This window comes from Salvelinus fontinalis, chromosome 25 (genome assembly GCF_029448725.1).
Source record: "Salvelinus fontinalis isolate EN_2023a chromosome 25, ASM2944872v1, whole genome shotgun sequence".
NCBI lineage: Eukaryota > Metazoa > Chordata > Actinopteri > Salmoniformes > Salmonidae > Salvelinus > Salvelinus fontinalis.
The window spans coordinates 22,041,519-22,059,836 of NC_074689.1; the positions used below are offsets into that span (position 1 = coordinate 22,041,519).

General features: G+C 43.4%; 1 protein-coding gene across 3 annotated transcripts in view; it reads right to left on the bottom strand.

The window, feature by feature from the left end:
* Positions 1-9,553, bottom strand: part of ezh2 (enhancer of zeste 2 polycomb repressive complex 2 subunit) — a 22,995-nt gene extending 13,442 nt beyond the window's left edge. For 2 of the 3 annotated variants that reach the window (XM_055881621.1, XM_055881619.1), the window contains exons 1-4: positions 8,182-8,576; positions 5,243-5,366; positions 5,027-5,155; positions 4,758-4,877 (exon numbers count right to left, since the gene is read on the bottom strand). In XM_055881621.1, the coding sequence (XP_055737596.1) occupies positions 4,758-4,877; positions 5,027-5,155; positions 5,243-5,359 (366 nt within the window). In that variant the 5' untranslated portion in view covers positions 5,360-5,366; positions 8,182-8,576. Of the gene's footprint in view, positions 1-4,757; positions 4,878-5,026; positions 5,156-5,242; positions 5,367-8,181; positions 8,577-9,285 lie in introns of those variants that run through there. The other variant, XM_055881620.1, reaches the window with a different exon arrangement.
* Between the last annotated feature and the right edge of the window lie 8,765 nt (positions 9,554-18,318).

Genomic DNA, 18,318 nt, shown 5'->3' on the forward strand with positions numbered 1-18,318 from the left:
CATGGAGTTCTGCTGTAGCAGTGTGTGTGTGTGTTTACCATGGAGTTCTGCTGTAGCAGTGTGCGTGTGTTTACCATGGAGTTCTGCTGTAGCAGTGTGTGTGTGTTTACCATGGAGTTCTGCTGTAGCAGTGTGTGTGTGTTTACCATGGAGTTCTGCTGTAGCAGTGTGTGTGCGTGTTTACCATGGAGTTCTGCTGTAGCAGTGTGTGTGTGTGCGTTTTTACCATGGAGTTCTGCTGTAGCAGTGTGTGTGTGTGTGTGTTTACCATGGAGTTCTGCTGTAGCAGTGTGCGTGTGTTTACCATGGAGTTCTGCTGTAGCAGTGTGCGTGTGTTTACCATGGAGTTCTGCTGTAGCAGTGTGCGTGTGTTTACCATGGAGTTCTGCTGTAGCAGTGTGTGTGTGTTTACCATGGAGTTCTGCTGTAGCAGTGTGTGTGTGTTTACCATGGAGTTCTGCTGTAGCAGTGTGTGTGTGTTTACCATGAAGTTCTGCTGTAGCAGTGTGTGTGTGTGTGTGTGTGTACCATGGAGTTCTGCTGTAGCAGTGTGTGTGTGTTTACCATGGAGTTCTGCTGTAGCAGTGTGTGTGTGTTTACCATGGAGTTCTGCTGTAGCAGTGTGTGTGTGTTTACCATGGAGTTCTGCTGTAGCAGTGTGTGTGTGTGTGTGTGTGTGCGTGCGTGTTTACCATGGAGTTCTGCTGTAGCAGTGTGTGTGTGTGCGTTTTTACCATGGAGTTCTGCTGTAGCAGTGTGTGTGTGTGTGTTTACCATGGAGTTCTGCTGTAGCAGTGTGCGTGTGTTTACCATGAAGTTCTGCTGTAGCAGTGTGCGTGTGTTTACCATGAAGTTCTGCTGTAGCAGTGTGTGTGCGTGTGTGTGTGTGTGTGTTTACCATGGAGTTCTGCTGTAGCAGTGTGTGTGTGTTTACCATGGAGTTCTGCTGTAGCAGTGTGTGTGTGTTTACCATGGAGTTCTGCTGTAGCAGTGTGTGTGTGTGTGTGTCACCATGGAGTTCTGCTGTAGCAGTGTGCGTGTGTTTACCATGAAGTTCTGCTGTAGCAGTGTGTGTGCGTGTGTGTGTGCGTGTTTACCATGGAGTTCTGCTGTAGCAGTGTGTGTGTGTGTGTGTCACCATGGAGTTCTGCTGTAGCAGTGTGCGCGTGTTTACCATGAAGTTCTGCTGTAGCAGTGTGTGTGCGTGTGTGTGTGCGTGTTTACCATGGAGTTCTGCTGTAGCAGTGTGTGTGTGTGTGTGTGTTTACCATGGAGTTCTGCTGTAGCAGTGTGTGTGTGTTTACCATGGAGTTCTGCTGTAGCAGTGTGTGTGTGTTTACCATGGAGTTCTGCTGTAGCAGTGTGTGTGTGTTTACCATGGAGTTCTGCTGTAGCAGTGTGTGTGTGTGTGTGTGTGTGCGTGTTTACCATGGAGTTCTGCTGTAGCAGTGTGTGTGTGTGTTTACCATGGAGATCTGCTGTAGCAGTGTGTGTGTGTGTTTACCATGGAGATCTGCTGTAGCAGTGTGTGTGTGTTTACCATGAAGTTCTGCTGTAGCAGTGTGTGTGTGTTTACCATGGAGTTCTGCTGTAGCAGTGTGTGTGTGTTTACCATGAAGTTCTGCTGTAGCAGTGTGTGTGTGTGTGTGTGTGTGTACCATGGAGTTCTGCTGTAGCAGTGTGTGTGTGTACCATGGAGTTCTGCTGTAGCAGTGTGTGTGTGTTTACCATGGAGTTCTGCTGTAGCAGTGCGTGTGTGTTTACCATGGAGTTCTGCTGTAGCAGTGTGTGTGTGTTTACCATGGAGTTCTGCTGTAGCAGTGTGTGTGTGTGTTTACCATGGAGTTCTGCTGTAGCAGTGTGTGTGCGTGTTTACCATGGAGTTCTGCTGTAGCAGTGTGTGTGTGTACCATGGAGTTCTGCTGTAGCAGTGTGTGTGTGTTTACCATGGAGTTCTGCTGTAGCAGTGTGTGTGCGTTTACCATGGAGTTCTGCTGTAGCAGTGTGTGTGTGTGTTTACCATGGAGTTCTGCTGTAGCAGTGTGTGTGTTTACCATGGAGTTCTGCTGTAGCAGTGTGTGTGTGTGTGTGTGCGTGTTTACCATGGAGTTCTGCTGTAGCAGTGTGTGTGTGTGTGTGTTTACCATGGAGTTCTGCTGTAGCAGTGTGTGTGTGTTTACCATGGAGTTCTGCTGTAGCAGTGTGTGTGTGTGTCACCATGGAGTTCTGCTGTAGCAGTGTGTGTGTGTGTTTACCATGGAGTTCTGCTGTAGCAGTGTGTGTGTGTGTTTACCATGGAGTTCTGCTGTAGCAGTGTGTGTGTGTTTACCATGGAGTTCTGCTGTAGCAGTGTGTGTGCGTGTGTGTGTGCGTGTTTACCATGGAGTTCTGCTGTAGCAGTGTGTGTGCGTGTGTGTGTGTGTGTTTACCATGGAGTTCTGCTGTAGCAGTGTGTGTGTGCGCGTGTTTACCATGGAGTTCTGCTGTAGCAGTGTGAGTGTGTATGTGTGTGTGTGTTTACCATGGAGTTCTGCTGTAGCAGTGTGTGTGTGTTTACCATGGAGTTCTGCTGTAGCAGTGTGTGTGTGTGTTTACCATGGAGTTCTGCTGTAGCAGTGTGTGTGTGTGTTTACCATGGAGTTCTGCTGTAGCAGTGTGTGTGTGTGTTTACCATGGAGTTCTGCTGTAGCAGTGTGTGTGTGTGTTTACCATGGAGTTCTGCTGTAGCAGTGTGTGTGTGTGTTTACCATGGAGTTCTGCTGTAGCAGTGTGTGTGTGTTTACCATGAAGTTCTGCTGTAGCAGTGTGTGTGCGTGTTTACCATGGAGTTCTGCTGTAGCAGTGTGTGTGTGTTTACCATGAAGTTCTGCTGTAGCAGTGTGTGTGTGTGTCTGTTTACCATGGAGTTCTGCTGTAGCAGTGTGTGTGTGTTTACCATGGAGTTCTGCTGTAGCAGTGTGTGTGTGTTTACCATGGAGTTCTGCTGTAGCAGTGTGTGTGCGTTTACCATGAAGTTCTGCTGTAGCAGTGTGTGTGTTTACCATGAAGTTCTGCTGTAGCAGTGTGTGTGTTTACCATGAAGTTCTGCTGTAGCAGTGTGTGTTCGTGTTTACCATGGAGTTCTGCTGTAGCAGTGTGTGTGTGTGTGTGTGTGTGTGTGCGCGTGTTTACCATGGAGTTCTGCTGTAGCAGTGTGTGCGTGTTTACCATGGAGTTCTGCTGTAGCAGTGTGTGTTCGTGTTTACCATGGAGTTCTGCTGTAGCAGTGTGTGTGTGTGTGTGTGCGCGTGTTTACCATGGAGTTCTGCTGTAGCAGTGTGTGTGTGTGTGTCACCATGGAGTTCTGCTGTAGCAGTGTGTGTGTGTGTTTACCATGGAGTTCTGCTGTAGCAGTGTGTGTGTGTTTACCATGAAGTTCTGCTGTAGCAGTGTGTGCGTGTGTGTGTCACCATGAAGTTCTGCTGTAGCAGTGTGTGCGTGTTTACCATGAAGTTCTGCTGTAGCAGTGTGTGTGTGTTTACCATGAAGTTCTGCTGTAGCAGTGTGTGTGTGTGTTTACCATGGAACTCTGCTGCAGCAGTGTGTGTGTGTGTGTGTGTGTGTGTGTGTGTGTGTGTGTGTGTGTGTTTACCATGGAGTTCTGCTGTAGCAGTGTGTGTGTGTTTACCATGGAGTTTTGCTGTAGCAGTGTGTGTGTGTGTTTACCATGGAGTTCTGCTGTAGCAGTGTGTGTGTGTGTGTGTTTACCATGGAGTTCTGCTGTAGCAGTGTGTGTGTGTGTGTGTTTACCATGGAGTTCTGCTGTAGCAGTGTGTGTGTGTGTGTGTGTGTGTTTACCATGGAGTTCTGCTGTAGCAGTGTGTGTGTGTGTGTGTTTACCATGCTGTTCTGCTGTAGCAGTGTGTGTGTTTACCATGGAGTTCTGCTGTAGCAGTGTGTGTGTGTGTGTGCGTGTTTACCATGGAGTTCTGCTGTAGCAGTGTGTGTGTTTACCATGGAGTTCTGCTGTAGCAGTGTGTGTGTTTACCATGGAGTTCTGCTGTAGCAGTGTGTGTGTTTACCATGGAGTTCTGCTGTAGCAGTGTGTGTGTTTACCATGGAGTTCTGCTGTAGCAGTGTGTGTGTTTACCATGGAGTTCTGCTGTAGCAGTGTGTGTGTTTACCATGGAGTTCTGCTGTAGCAGTGTGTGTGTTTACCATGGAGTTCTGCTGTAGCAGTGTGTGTGTGTTTACCATGAAGTTCTGCTGTAGCAGTGTGTGTGTGTGTGTGTGTGTGTGCGTGTTTACCATGGAGTTCTGCTGTAGCAGTGTGTGTGTGTTTACCATGGAGTTCTGCTGTAGCAGTGTGTGTGTGTTTACCATGGAGTTCTGCTGTAGCAGTGTGTGTGTGTGTGTGTGTGTGTTTACCATGGAGTTCTGCTGTAGCAGTGTGTGTGCGTGTTTACCATGGAGTTCTGCTGTAGCAGTGTGTGTGTGTGTGTGTGTGTGTTTACCATGGAGTTCTGCTGTAGCAGTGTGTGTGCGTGTTTACCATGGAGTTCTGCTGTAGCAGTGTGTGTGTGTTTACCATGAAGTTCTGCTGTAGCAGTGTGTGTGTGTGTTTACCATGGAGTTCTGCTGTAGCAGTGTGTGTGTGTGTTTACCATGGAGTTCTGCTGTAGCAGTGTGTGTGTGTGTTTACCATGGAGTTCTGCTGTAGCAGTGTGTGTGTGTGTTTACCATGGAGTTCTGCTGTAGCAGTGTGTGTGCGTGTTTACCATGAAGTTCTGCTGTAGCGGGGACCAGGAGTACATGACAGGGACAGAGGCTACAGCGTTGAGCGTCTTCAGAGGTATCACCTGTTTGGAGAACTCAGAGAAACCACTGTCCACCGTACACTGTAGGAAACAAGACCACACACACTAGAGGACTCAGATAAGCCTTCACTGGAAAGAGAAGTGTAAAAAGTCCTAAATGGTGAAAAACAGTAAACTGGTCATGTAGATTTCAATATCTCTGTATTGTTGTGTGTGAAACATGCGCTGACCTCTCTGGTCCCTCGTAAGGAGCTAACAGATGTCATGATGTGAACGGGCTGGATCCTTCTTGTCTTCCACTCAGCGTTCAGGATGTCTGTCCGCTCCAAGATCCTCTGACGGTTAGAGTTAAACATACTCTGGGGGGGAGAGACACTGTCAGAAACCTGTGTGTGTGTGAGAGAGAGAGAGATAGATAGATATAATGTTTGTTTGCATATAGGTACCTTGACCTCATCAGCCCGTCTGAAACGTTTGAGTTGGCGTAGCCTCATGTACTCAGACTTCACCCTTCTCCTCCAACACACTGGTCCCTTCTCAGACCGCTTCCCTGTCAGCACCATGGTCAACCTGGAACACACACACAGCTTTAGAACCATGCACAGTACAAGAGTAAAGGCAAAGAGTTGACATGAAAACACACAACTGAGCTTTGGACCCCATAGCTGGTCATTGAACATGTTGATAAGGGCGCACGCACAGTCTCTTCAGAGTCAACGGCGGTTTCAGTTTCCATTCCCACCTCTACAGCTGCACTGAGACAGTCATGCCAGGCCAGTTCAGTCATGCAAATAAGGGGAAACACCCCCAAACTAGTTGCATGTTTCAAATTCATTGTCCATTTACTTGGGGTAAAACATAAATCACAAATCAGTCTTTGCTGGCTTCCATTACACATGCTCAGTTCCAACTAAACACAGTATTGAAGTCTCCATAATAACATCCGCGTCTCTCTGCTCAATAAGGCCTGGAGAAACGGATGCTGGAGAGGGCCCTAGTTCCAAATCATTGGCAACAGAAATCAAATTAGAGTTGTGCGTCTGCTACGTGACTACTGTCTAGAATAGGATGAACTTTAATGTCCCCAAGGGGAAATTGTCTTACCAACACAGTACTGCTGTATACAAAATAGACACTGTACATTACACACTCAGGTTTTTTTCCTACATAGTGTTTTTTCCAGCCTCCTATGTCCAAACAGTACAATTATATATTTATTTTATAATTTGGGGGATGGAACATTTTTTCAGTGTAAAATTAAAATGACTAAAACCAGATATAAAGTACGTAGAAAAGATAATGGACCTGTATCTTTTTTATAAGATAATCTTAGAACTAACAATCACAAAAAAAAACACTAGCCAGTCAAATTCCCAAAATTATGCATTCAGGAGTATTTTTGTCGTGGCATGGGGCACCCATTGATTTGTTATAATGTTTGAGTCACTCTGATAGCATAAGCCATGGTGAAATGTGTAGAATTGAAGGAAATCAACTTTAAACGGCAACATGTTATCTCAGCCCCATGGCACGAAATTAGCTTTAAAACGGCACCCTTTTCTCTTAGCCTCATGGCAAAATGTGTAGAATTGCAGCACATGATCTTTAAAACAGCTACATTAGTCACTGCGGCCAACAGGAGGGCCTCTAACATTTTAGGTCAGTGACTGCACCATTGGCCAAGCCCATGGCCCCACCCCCACTACCATTTTTACCCAGAAAAACCATGCAGACTAAACATAATAAATACATTGCATTGTCTGTGATTGGCGAAAACAACTTACTGATCACATACTGCTAGAAAGAACACTGCCTATAGCTCTGTCTAGAGGATGCATGACTAGAATGTATACTTTTCTTAATCTGCACTGATAGTGCATCTGTCCTGCCTGGGTGTGTCTAACCCAATGGATCCCCTCCCTTGAGGAAATACAGTATCCGGTGCTGCCATGAAAATCTGTTACCTTATCACACCAGTCACCACACTGGATGCTCATGTTTAGGGCTTCACCACGCATAGAGGAAAGGAGTATGACTTACTGTAGTATGACTTACTGTAGAATTACACATCACAGAAAATTATTTGTCAAATCTTTGTGTTCAACACAAACATGTTCATATGTTAGATTGAACGGCTCAATACTCAAAGATGGAGGGGACAATTAACAATCTTATAATTAAAAGGTAATAGAGAGCAATAGTAATGGCGTCTTTTTTTGTAGGCACTAACTCCTCCATGGTTCCTTGAACAAAGTTTTTTTTTTTTTTTACACAAGGTTTTTGGATAAAAGCCCAAAATAAGGCCTGTGTCTGTGGTAAACACAGGTTAGGAGATCTTATACGTTTTGTTCTATGAGACAATCTTCATCATCTAACATCACTTTGTGAATTTTGAAGCATTTATGTAATACTTAAAAAAAATAGAACGCAAATAAAGACTTCATAAAGGTAATGTTAACTGATTGATATTACCATTATAGAACAAAACGTATAAGATCACATAAGCCTGTGTTAACGTCAGACCTTATTATCGGCGTTTATTCAAAAACCCTATTCCTTCCCCATAGAAATGTTTAAACGAACCAGAGGTAAATCATTTCCGGTTTTTAGGACTACAAGCTGGCGAGTTCTATTCTGTACTAGACTAGTGCCATATTAATGGTATGTAGCGGCAAGTGGCTGAATAGCGCCCCTATTGGAAATGTGAAGAACAACAAGTATATCAGAGTCGGGAAGGCTTTCACCTTTCGCTCTCAACTGCCTCGAGTGACACACATTAGAACCTAATTCTGATCACTCCGCTTTGATTTTATTGCTGTCGCCAAATCGACTGCTGTCATGTCAAATGTGACAATTTTTTTGATAGAATTGTAGCGAACACTAGCTAGCTAGTATCATGCACATTTCCCAATTCAGATGTTAGCTAGCTAAATGTCAATTTCAAACCATCCTGCCAAATAATTCGATTTAGCTAGCTAACTAATGCTAAAAAGATGAATGACACCGCTACACAGTTCAATAAAGTTCAATGTTGGGAATCAACGTGTAAACCTGGTACGATTTGAAGTGAAGAAAGTTAAACCCTTCCGCGCCTCCACCGCAGACAAACACTCCAGTTAATTTGCAAAGTGAAGTAACGTTACACAACTGTCATCTTGACACATTAATTGGCTGGCTAACTTATTGGCATAATTTACAAAGATAACAGCCAGATCAAACAAGTGAATAAATGTGTCAACTAACATGAACCTTCCATACCTAGCTAACCGGTTAGCTAGTAAGCTAACTAGCGACCAAGACAGAGATAGCTAGCTAACGTTACATATGTGGCTATTATTTATTTTTTTCAGAGGAAATAATTGTATATTTTGACAGCATTTCCTACCTGCAGAGGGGGGTCAGTCCTCATTCAATGAAGTGACTCGGGATCTATCCGACACGCACCAAGCGAGAATCTTTCGTTGATCGGGATTGGATTACTAACGTTACTATGTTTTGTTGGCTAGCTCGTTAGCAGCGAGAGAAAGGGGGAGTCAATTCACCTCGCGCGTCCTCTAGCTAGCTAGCGAACAACACCGGCTCGCTACGCTTCTTTCTGGTATGTACTTCCCAATGGAAATAACACGGATAGTTTGATGCGGAATTAACGTCTTGTAAAATATACTGTTTTACTGAACAGTTTCTCAATTTCTATATTTCCGCCTCAGCAACTATTCAAACGTCTCTCTCCGTCTCTTTCACACACATTCGCCGCCCACTCGGGCCACTGCAGCTTCAACGAGCGCCAAACATATGGGCCAATCACCGCGGCCGATATTCAAGATTCTCACTACGGTGCATTGCGATGGGTCGGATTGTATCAGGGAGCTGGCCAATAATAGGCCGCGCTACAACGGGGCCCTGGAATGGGGGACATGTGGAGAAGTTTCCTTTGTTCTCTTGGTTATCGACGATACAAATGCCTAGCAAAGATGTAGATGCGAAGTGTTTACTCTATTACCTGGTGCCACATGTATGTGCAACTATTTACAATTACGACTCATCATGGTAATACCATATTTAATAATCCATGAGCAAATGTGTCATGTACAATTTCAGTAGATATGAGTAAATATTGGTAGCGAAACCGTTATATACAAATCACAAAGCAATGTACTAAACGGTGGATGTGTTTTATATTGTAGAAAAGTGTATAAAGTAAATATCTGCTTTATTTTTATTCTGGTCGTGGCATGGAAACCTTGTTATGGTCGGATATAGTCTCAAGAGTCTAAAGTCGCTTCCTCTCATCACCTTTTCTCTATATGCACTGATAGCAAAGAGCTAGGGAGAATAATTGCTTACTCATTGCGTTAGCTTCCTTCTCCTTCTCAAAACTCATTGAAGGAGAAGTGGCTCTCATCTAATGGGTTTTGGGAAGGAGAGAGGACGCGAGGAGTAAGCAATTATTCTCCCTAGCTCTTTGCTGAGTATTCAATTGACATCTTACCCATGACAGTAAAAACTAATTCTTGTTCATCCTCTTGTACATACTTTACAGCAACGCTGAGTTTACTGACTTGTAATCATGTAGGGAGGTCGACAAGGAGAGGGAGCCACTTTAGATTATTGAGAAGGAGCCCTCCTCTTCGCTAGGGTTATCCAGTTTACTAAGTCCCGCCCCTCTCATACGCTCATTGGTATATGGCACGGGAGACGAATCCGCCTCGTTCAGTTTGCTCATACAGTAATAGCAAAGATTTTTATAACTAAACCAAGATTGACCAAAACCCGTCGTTTCAAATGGGAACGAATGAGTCATAGTGGGTATAACTAGCAAGGAGGTGGGTAGAGCCAAGCACGAGCTAGCGAGATCCTATTGGCGCATATTTCCGTTAGGGCACGCCTAGTTTAAAGTGCGCGTGTGCATTTTTTATTTATTTAACCTTTATTTAACTGTGAAATGCGCGTGTGCATGAAGTAAATTCGCCTTTGCACTCCTAAACAATGCACTTTTTTAAAACTTTAGCAAAGGGTAAAGTCTATACAATTTTGTCCACTCTGTTCAGAGCATATTTTAGTTTTGGGAACAGAACCGTATTGAGATCAATTGTTTAATCGATAATAGAAAATAATCAGAAAATCGGCCAAAATCCATCTCATTGCATCTTCTCCCACTGCCAGCCATGTAACGTACTTAAGTAAAACATAGTTTAAAGTACCACTTAAGTAGCTTTTTGGGGTGTCTATACTTTACTATTTATATTTTTCTCTGCTTTTACTTCACTACATTCCTTAAGAAAATGATGGACTTTTTACTCCATACATTTTCCCTGACACTAGTTACAATTTGAATGCTTAGCAGTGCAGGAAAAATATAAAATTCCCACACTTATCAAGAGACTCACTAAACATAAATGCTTCCTTTGTAAATTATGTCTAAATGTTGGAGTTGCCACTAGCTGTCAAAAAAGTTATAAAAAAGGAAATTGTGCCATCTGGTTTGCTAAATATAAGGAATTTGATGTATAGCGTTTACTTTTACTTTGACTCAAGAATGACAATTGAGTACTTTTTCCACCACTGTACTTAAGTACATTTAAATCTTATACTTTTAGACTTTTACTCAAGTAGTATTTTACTGGGTTACTTTTACTTGAGTCATTTTATATTAAGGTATCTTTACTTTTACTCAAGTATGACACCTCTTCCCACTGCCAGACACTTGGCTTTGGAAACGCCGAGCGGATGCTTCACATTTATACATCCAGTGAAATATTTTCAATGAACAGAAATATCTGTCTCATTGTTCTATCTGTGGTAGTAGTGTCTACAGTAGGCACAAAACATTCAATATTTTCATTTTACAAACCACATCTCATGTGTTCTATAGCCCTCAAATTCAATTCTGAACCTCAAAGCCAGTTCCACTGCTTTTTTTCATTGTTCCCCTCAAGGTTATTATAGTAAACTAGAACTGAAACTAAAACCAATGATGAATTATTAGCATGAGGTTGTAGGTAACAAGAACATTTTCCAGAACATAGACATATCTGATATTGGCAGAAAGCTTATATTCCTGTTAATCTAACTGCACTGTCCAATTAACAGTAGCTATTACAGTGAAAGAATACCATGCTATTGTTTGAGGAGAGTGCACAGTTTTGAACTTGAAAAGTTTTTAATAAACAAATTAGGCACATTTGGGCAGTCTTGATACAAACATTTTAACAGAGATGCAATGGTTCATCGGATCAGTCTAAAACTTTGCGCATACACTGCTGCCATCTAGTGGCCAAAATCTAAATTGCACATATGTTGGAATAATACATTATGGCCTTTCTCTTGCATTTCAAAGATGATGGTACAAAAAAAGTGTTTTTTTCTTTCTTTGTATTATCTTTTACCAGATCTAATGTGTTATACACTGCTCAAAAAAAGAAAGGGAACACTAAAATAACACATCCTAGATCTGAATGAATTAAATATTCTTATTAAATACTTTTTTCTTTACATAGTTGAATGTGCTGACAACAAAATCACACAAAAATGATCAATGGAAATCAAATTTATCAACCCATGGAGGTCTGTATTTGGAGTCACACTCAAAATTAAAGTGGAAAACCACACTACAGGTTGATCCAACTTTGATGTAATGTCCTTAAAACAAGTCAAAATGAGGCTCAGTAGTGTGTGTGGCCTTCACGTGCCTGTATGACCTCCCTACAACGCCTGGGTATGCTCCTGATGAGGTGGCGGATGGTCTCCTGAGGGATCTCCTCCCAGACCTGGACTAAAGCATCCGCCAACTCCTGGACAGTCTGTGGTGCAACGTGGCATTGGTGGATGGAGCGAGACATGATGTCCCAGATGTGCTCAATTTGATTCAGGTCTGGGGAACGGGCGGGCCAGTCCATAGCATCAATGCCTTCCTCTTGCAGGAACTGCTGACACACTCCAGCCACATGAGGTCTAGCATTGTCTTGCATTAGGAGGAACCCAGGGCCAACCGCACCAGCATATGGTCTCACAAGGGGTCTGAGTATCTCATCTCGGTACCTAATGGCAGTCAGGCTACCTCTGGCGAGCACATGGAGGGCTGTGCAGCCCCCCAAAGAAATGCCGCCCCACACCATGACTGACCCACCGCCAAACCGGTCATGCTGGAGGATGTTGCAGGCAGCAGAACGTTCTCCACGGCGTCTCCAGACTCTGTCACGTCTGTCACGTGCTCATGTGCTCAGTGTGAACCTGCTTTCCTCTGTGAAGAGCACAGGGCGCCAGTGGCGAATTTGCCAATCTTGGTGTTCTCTGGCAAATGCCAAACGTCCTGCACGGTGTTGGGCTGTAAGCACAACCCCCACCTGTGGACGTCGGGCCCTCATACCACCCTCATGGAGTCTGTTTCTGACCGTTTGAGCAGACACATGCACATTTGTGGCCTGCGGGAGGTCATTTTGCAGGGCTCTGGCAGTGCTCCACCTGCTCCTCCTTGCACAAAGGCGGAGGTAGCGGTCCTGCTGCTGGGTTGTTGCCCTCCTACGGCCTCCTCCACATCTCCTGATGTACTGGCCTGTCTCCTGGTAGCGCCTCCATGCTCTGGACACTACGCTGACAGACACAGCAAACCTTCTTGCCACAGCTCGCATTGATGTGCCATCCTGGATGAGCTGCACTACCTGAGCCACTTGTGTGGGTTGTAGACTCCGTCTCATGCTACCACTAGAGTGAGAGCACCGCCAGCATTCAAAAGTGACCAAAACATCAGCCAGGAAGCATAGGAACTGAGAAGTGGTCTGTGGTCACCACCTGCAGAACCACTCCTTTATTGGGGGTGTCTTGCTAATTGCCTATAATTTCCACCTTTTGTCTATTCCATTTGCACAACAGCATGTGAAATGTATTGTCAATCAGTGTTGCTTCCTAAGTGGACAGTTTGATTTCACAGAAGTGTGATTGACTTGGAGTTACATTGTGTTGTTTAAGTGTTCCCGTTATTTTTTTGAGCAGTGTATTTTCCTACATTCTTCACATTTCCACAAGTGTTTCCTTTCAAATGGTATCAATCATTTGCATATCCTTGCTTCAGGGCCTGAGCTACAGGCAGTTAGATTTGGGTACGTCATTTTAGGCGAATATTAAAAAAAGGTTCCGATCTTTAAGAGGTTTTTTAAGATAGACTTTAAAATTGAAAGGTAGACTCAGCTAGATGATGTTGCCACAAGCAGCACCCAGATACTGGGATCGTTTGAGTAGTAAGGCTAAAGCAACTGACTGTAGACGATCGTCGGGGAGTGGTTTTCCAAAAGCAAGGCTCAGATCAACATGGCATTAGGCAGGCTTCCATTAACACAGGTTTATTCTACAAAAGCAATTTCGCAAAAAAAACATTGCGACTTGTGTAATGGAAACGACATATAGGAGACATTTTCTAAAGACAGACAACATTTTTATGAGTTCGACAGGTAGATTTTTTAAATTTATTTATTGCAACAAATGATGATGGAGACTGTGTTTTTCAGATAAATTATGATTGCCGAATATGTAACTATAAGCTCCACTCCACATTTAATTCAAAATGCCTACTGCTTGCAAAATAGAAAAAAAATCTATACAAATTATGTTTCTTTGCAGGACAAGGATTATCCTGACTTTCAAGAATGCCTGAATTGCTTTGCCTTGCTTTTCTGGTTGGCTAGTAAGTTTCACCATCCAATTATTTCAAATCTACAGGAATGCAAGTTTCACCATGGCACTGCCTGTGGAAATTTAAGTTACAGCCTTATTCTAAAATGTATTAAATTGTTTTTTCGCCTCATACAATACCCCATAATGACAAAGCAAAACAGGCATTTTTGCAAATGTATATAAAAAAAATGGAAATATGACATTTAAATAACTATTCAGACCCTTTACTCAGGACTTTGTTGAATCACCTTTTGCAGCGATTACTGCCTCAAGTCTTCTTGGGTATGACACTACAAGCTTGGCACACCTGTATTTGGGGAGTTTCTCCCATTCTTCTCTGCAGATCCTCTCAAGCTCTGTCAGGTTGGATGGGGAGCGTCGCTGCACAGCTATTTTCAGGTCTCTCCAGAGATGTTAGATTGGGTTCAAGTCCGGGCTCTGGCTGGGCCACTCGTGGACATTTAGAGACTTGTCCCGAAGCAACTCCTGCGTTGTCTTGGCAGTGTGCTTAGGGTCGTTGTCCTGTTGGAAGATGAACCTTCGCCCCAGTCTGAGGTCCTGAGTTTTCTGGAGCAGGTTTTCATCAAGAATCTCTGTACTTTGCTCCATTCATCTTTCCCTCGATCCTGACTAATCTCCCAGTCCTTGCTGCTAAAAAACATCCCCACAACACGATGCTGCCACCACCATGCTTCACTGTAGGGATGGTGCCAGGTTTCCTCAAGATGTGACGCATGGCATTCAGGCCAAAGAGTTCAATCTTGGTTTCATCAGTCCAGAGAATCTAGTTTCTCATGGGCTGAGAATTCTTTAGGTGCAACTTGGCAAACTCTAAGCGGGCCGTCATGTGCCTTTTACAGAGGAGTGGCTTCCATCTGGCCACTCTACCATAAAGGCCTGATTGGTGGAGTGCTGCAGAGATGGTTGTCCTTCTTGAAGGTTCTCCCATCTCCACAGAGGAACTCTAGAGCTCTGTCAGATTGACCATCGGGTTCTTGGTCACCTCCCTGAGAAAGGTCCTTCTCCCCCGATTGCTCAGTTTGGCCAGGCAGCCAGCTGCAGGAAGAGTCTTGGTAGTTCCGAACTTCTTCCTTTTAAGGAAAATGGAGTCCACTGTATCCTTGGGGACCTTCAATCACGCAGAATTTTTTTGGTACCATTCCCCAGATCTGTGCTTCTACACAATCCTGTCTTGGAGCTCTATGGACAATTCCTTCGACCTAATGGCTTGGTTATGGCTCTGACTTGCACTGTCAACCGTGTGACCTTATATAGACAGGTGTATGCCTTTTACCACAGGTGGACTCCAATCAAGTTGTAGAAACATCTCAAGGATGATCAATGGAAACAGGATGCACCTGAGCTCAAGTTCGAGTCTCATAGCAAAGGGTATGAATACTTGTGTAAAAAGGTATTTCTGGTTTTTATTCATGTGCAAAAATGTCTAAAAACCTGTTTTAACTTTGTCATTATGGGGTATTGTGTGTAGATTGATGAGGAAAACATTTTATTTAATTTGAATGCACTGTATATTAGTCAATTACTGCGTTCTATCCATGCTGGCTTTCGCGGGCTACCTCAGATATGAAACAGCTAGGTAGGAGGGCATACAGGCTGTCGCCAATTTATTAATTTGCCTAAATGGTAATGGAAACATTTTGGTGTGACTTCATTATGTCCAACAGTATTTATCAACACAAGATAGTTAAATGGAAATGCACCCTTGCAGGCAATTGTCACATCTATTTTCAATGCAAAGTTTTTAAATCGACAATAAATCATTGTACATTATTTATAATGAGGCATACCTGGAGATAATTGGACCTCTCTGAAATGAAAATGGATGGCCCTCCCTTCAGTAACATATATATATATATATTTTACCCTCCCTTAACGCTCGAAAAATAATTTGTGACCCTCCCCTATACCCAAAATATTAACTAAAACATAAAGTGGATAGCAGAGAACATGCATACTGTTTACCCTCACTCCTAGGACAGATCAGAGCCTTAGATAGGCCTACTGTATGCCGTTTTAGAAACGGATCTTCGTAATGTAAGCATTACATGGTAAAGTAGCTAGAAGGTTGTGGTTTCGCAGACCACGCGGACAATGAAAGGGATGAAAAATCTTTATTATAATAAAATCACTGCATTAATCTATCATCTTATTTGCGTTTTGAGAAAAAAATAGCCTTTATAAACGCATTTCATGCAATTCTACATCATTTTACATAACTAGCAGAATCTGTTATAATACCACAACAAAGCATGACAACTAATGAGCAGCACCAGAGATGTTTTGATTTCTATACAAGCTATTGTTAAAAAAATAGGATAGTCTAAGTTTGGGACCGTGCTAAAGTTGTCAACTGTAAAAATTGACCACAACAGAACCAGTTACAACTGAAGTATCTGATCATCAATGAATTGAAGAAAAAGCATTATATATAATTTTCAAATGTATTATTTTATTCCATGATATTGTTGTTACAAAATAGATTTGTGTTGACTGTGATTAGGGCATGGGAATGTAAGAGTATATTCTAGGCTAAATTAGAATGCATATCTCATCACATGATCCTAAATGCGAAATGTATAGGAATGTTGCTGAAATGCTGAGCACTGCTGCCAGGCTCTAGCGCAGGGGTATTCAACTCTTACTTTACGAAGTCCGGAGCCTGCTGGTTTTCTGTTCTACCTGATATTTAATTGCAAGCACCTGGTGTCCCAGGTCTAAATCAGTCCCTGGTTAGAGGGGAACAATGAAAAAATGCACTGGAACGGCTTCGAGGTCCAGAGTTGAGTTTGAGGGCTCTAGCGTGTAACAAATGCTTCACAATTTATTTAATAAATGGTAGTCTATAGCCTTGAAATAATTATAATATAGCCTAAATAATTCATTTTTGTGCCTTGGTAGGCTACGTGGCTTGATCCTGACTGATTTAGAGTTAGTATGTTGTTTAATAGCCTGCTGAAATATTGATTGTCAATTAATAGTGACAGAATCACATTTATCTCCTTGACTATAGGTTGTAACGCAGCCTCTGCATGTCATAGAGACAAACCAAATATATTCTATATGCAACAGAGTCACGTCTTTCCCCGACATTTTACAGCTTGTTTCTAGCATGAAGAATTGCGGACAAAAGCATTGTTATACACTAAGTGTACAAAATATTAGGAACACCTTCCTAATATTGAGTTGCACCCCCTTTTGCCCTCAGAAAGTGTTCCACAGGGATGCTGGCCCATGTTGACCCGAATGCTTCCCACAGTTGTGTCAAATTGGTTGGAAGTCTTTTGGCTGGTGGTCCATTCTTGATACACACAGGAAACTGTTAAGCGTGAAAAACCCAGCAGCGTTGCAGTTCTTGACACACTCAAAACTACGCATGGAACCTACTACCATATGCCGTTCAAAGGCACTTCAATATTTTGTCTTGCCCATTCACCCTCTGAATGGCACACATACACAATCCATGTCTAAACGGTCTCCTCCCCTTCATCTGCACTGATTGAAGTGGATTTAACATTAATAAGGGATCATATACTCATTCCAAAATCATGGGCATTAATATGAAGATGGTTCCCCCTTTGTTGCTACAACAGCCTCCACTCTTCTGGGAAGGTGTTCCACTAGATGTTGGAACATTGCTGCAAGAACTTGCTTCCAGTCAACCACAAGAGCATTAGTGAGGTCGGCCACTGATGTTGGGTGATTAGGCCTGGCTCACAGTTGGAGTTCCAATTCATCCCAAAGGTGTGCGATGGGGTTGAGGTCAGGGCTCTGTGCAGGCCAGTCCAGTTATTTCACACCGATCTCGACACACCATTTCTGTATGGACCACGTTGTGCATGGGGGCATTGTCATGCTAAAACAGGAAAGGGCTTTTCCCAAACTGTTGCCACAAAGTTGGAATCACAGAATCGTCTAGAATGTCATTGTATGCTGTAGCATTAAGATTTCCCTTCACTGGAACTAAGGGGCCTAGCCCGAACCATGAAAAACAGCCCCAGACTATTATTCATCCTCCACCAAGCTTTACAGTTGGCACTATGCATTCGGGCAGGTAGCGTTCTCCTGGCATCTGCCAAACCCAGATTTGCCTGTCAGACTGACAGATGTTGAAACGTGATTCACCACTTTAGAGAATGCGTTTCCACTGCTCCAGAGTACAAAGGCGGCGAGCTTTACACCATATATCGTTGTGCATGGGCGACGGCGCTTGGCATTGTGCATGGTGATCTTAGGCTTGTGCGCGGCTGCTCGGCCATGGAAACCCATTTCATGAAGCTCCTGACGAACGGAGAGCTTGATTCCAGAGGTAGTTTGGAACTCGGTCGTGAGTGTTGCAACTGAGGACAGATGATATTTACACGCTACCCACTTCAGCACTCGCCGGTCCCATTCTGTGAGCTTGTGTGTCCTACCACTTCGCGGCTGAGCCATTTCCACTTCATAATAACATCACTTACAGTTGACTGGGGCAGCTCTCGCTGGGCATACATTTGAAGAAGTTACTTGTTGGAAAGGTGGCATCCTATGACGGTGCCATGTTGAAAGTCACTGAGCTCTTCAGTAAGGCCATTCTACTGTCAATGTTTGGCTATGGAGATTTTATGGCGGTGTACTCAATTTTATTCACCTGTCAGCAACAGATGTTGCTGAAACAGCCGAATCCACACATTTTTAGGGTTGTCCACATACTTTTGTATATATAGTGTAACCATTTTCTTTAACAAAAGCCACAATACCTTCACACACCCCCTCAATTCGAGTCCTGGTTTTAACTTAACACACCAAGCCCTTCACTGACACCAAGATATTTAAGGAGTGCATGGTGACTGAAGGA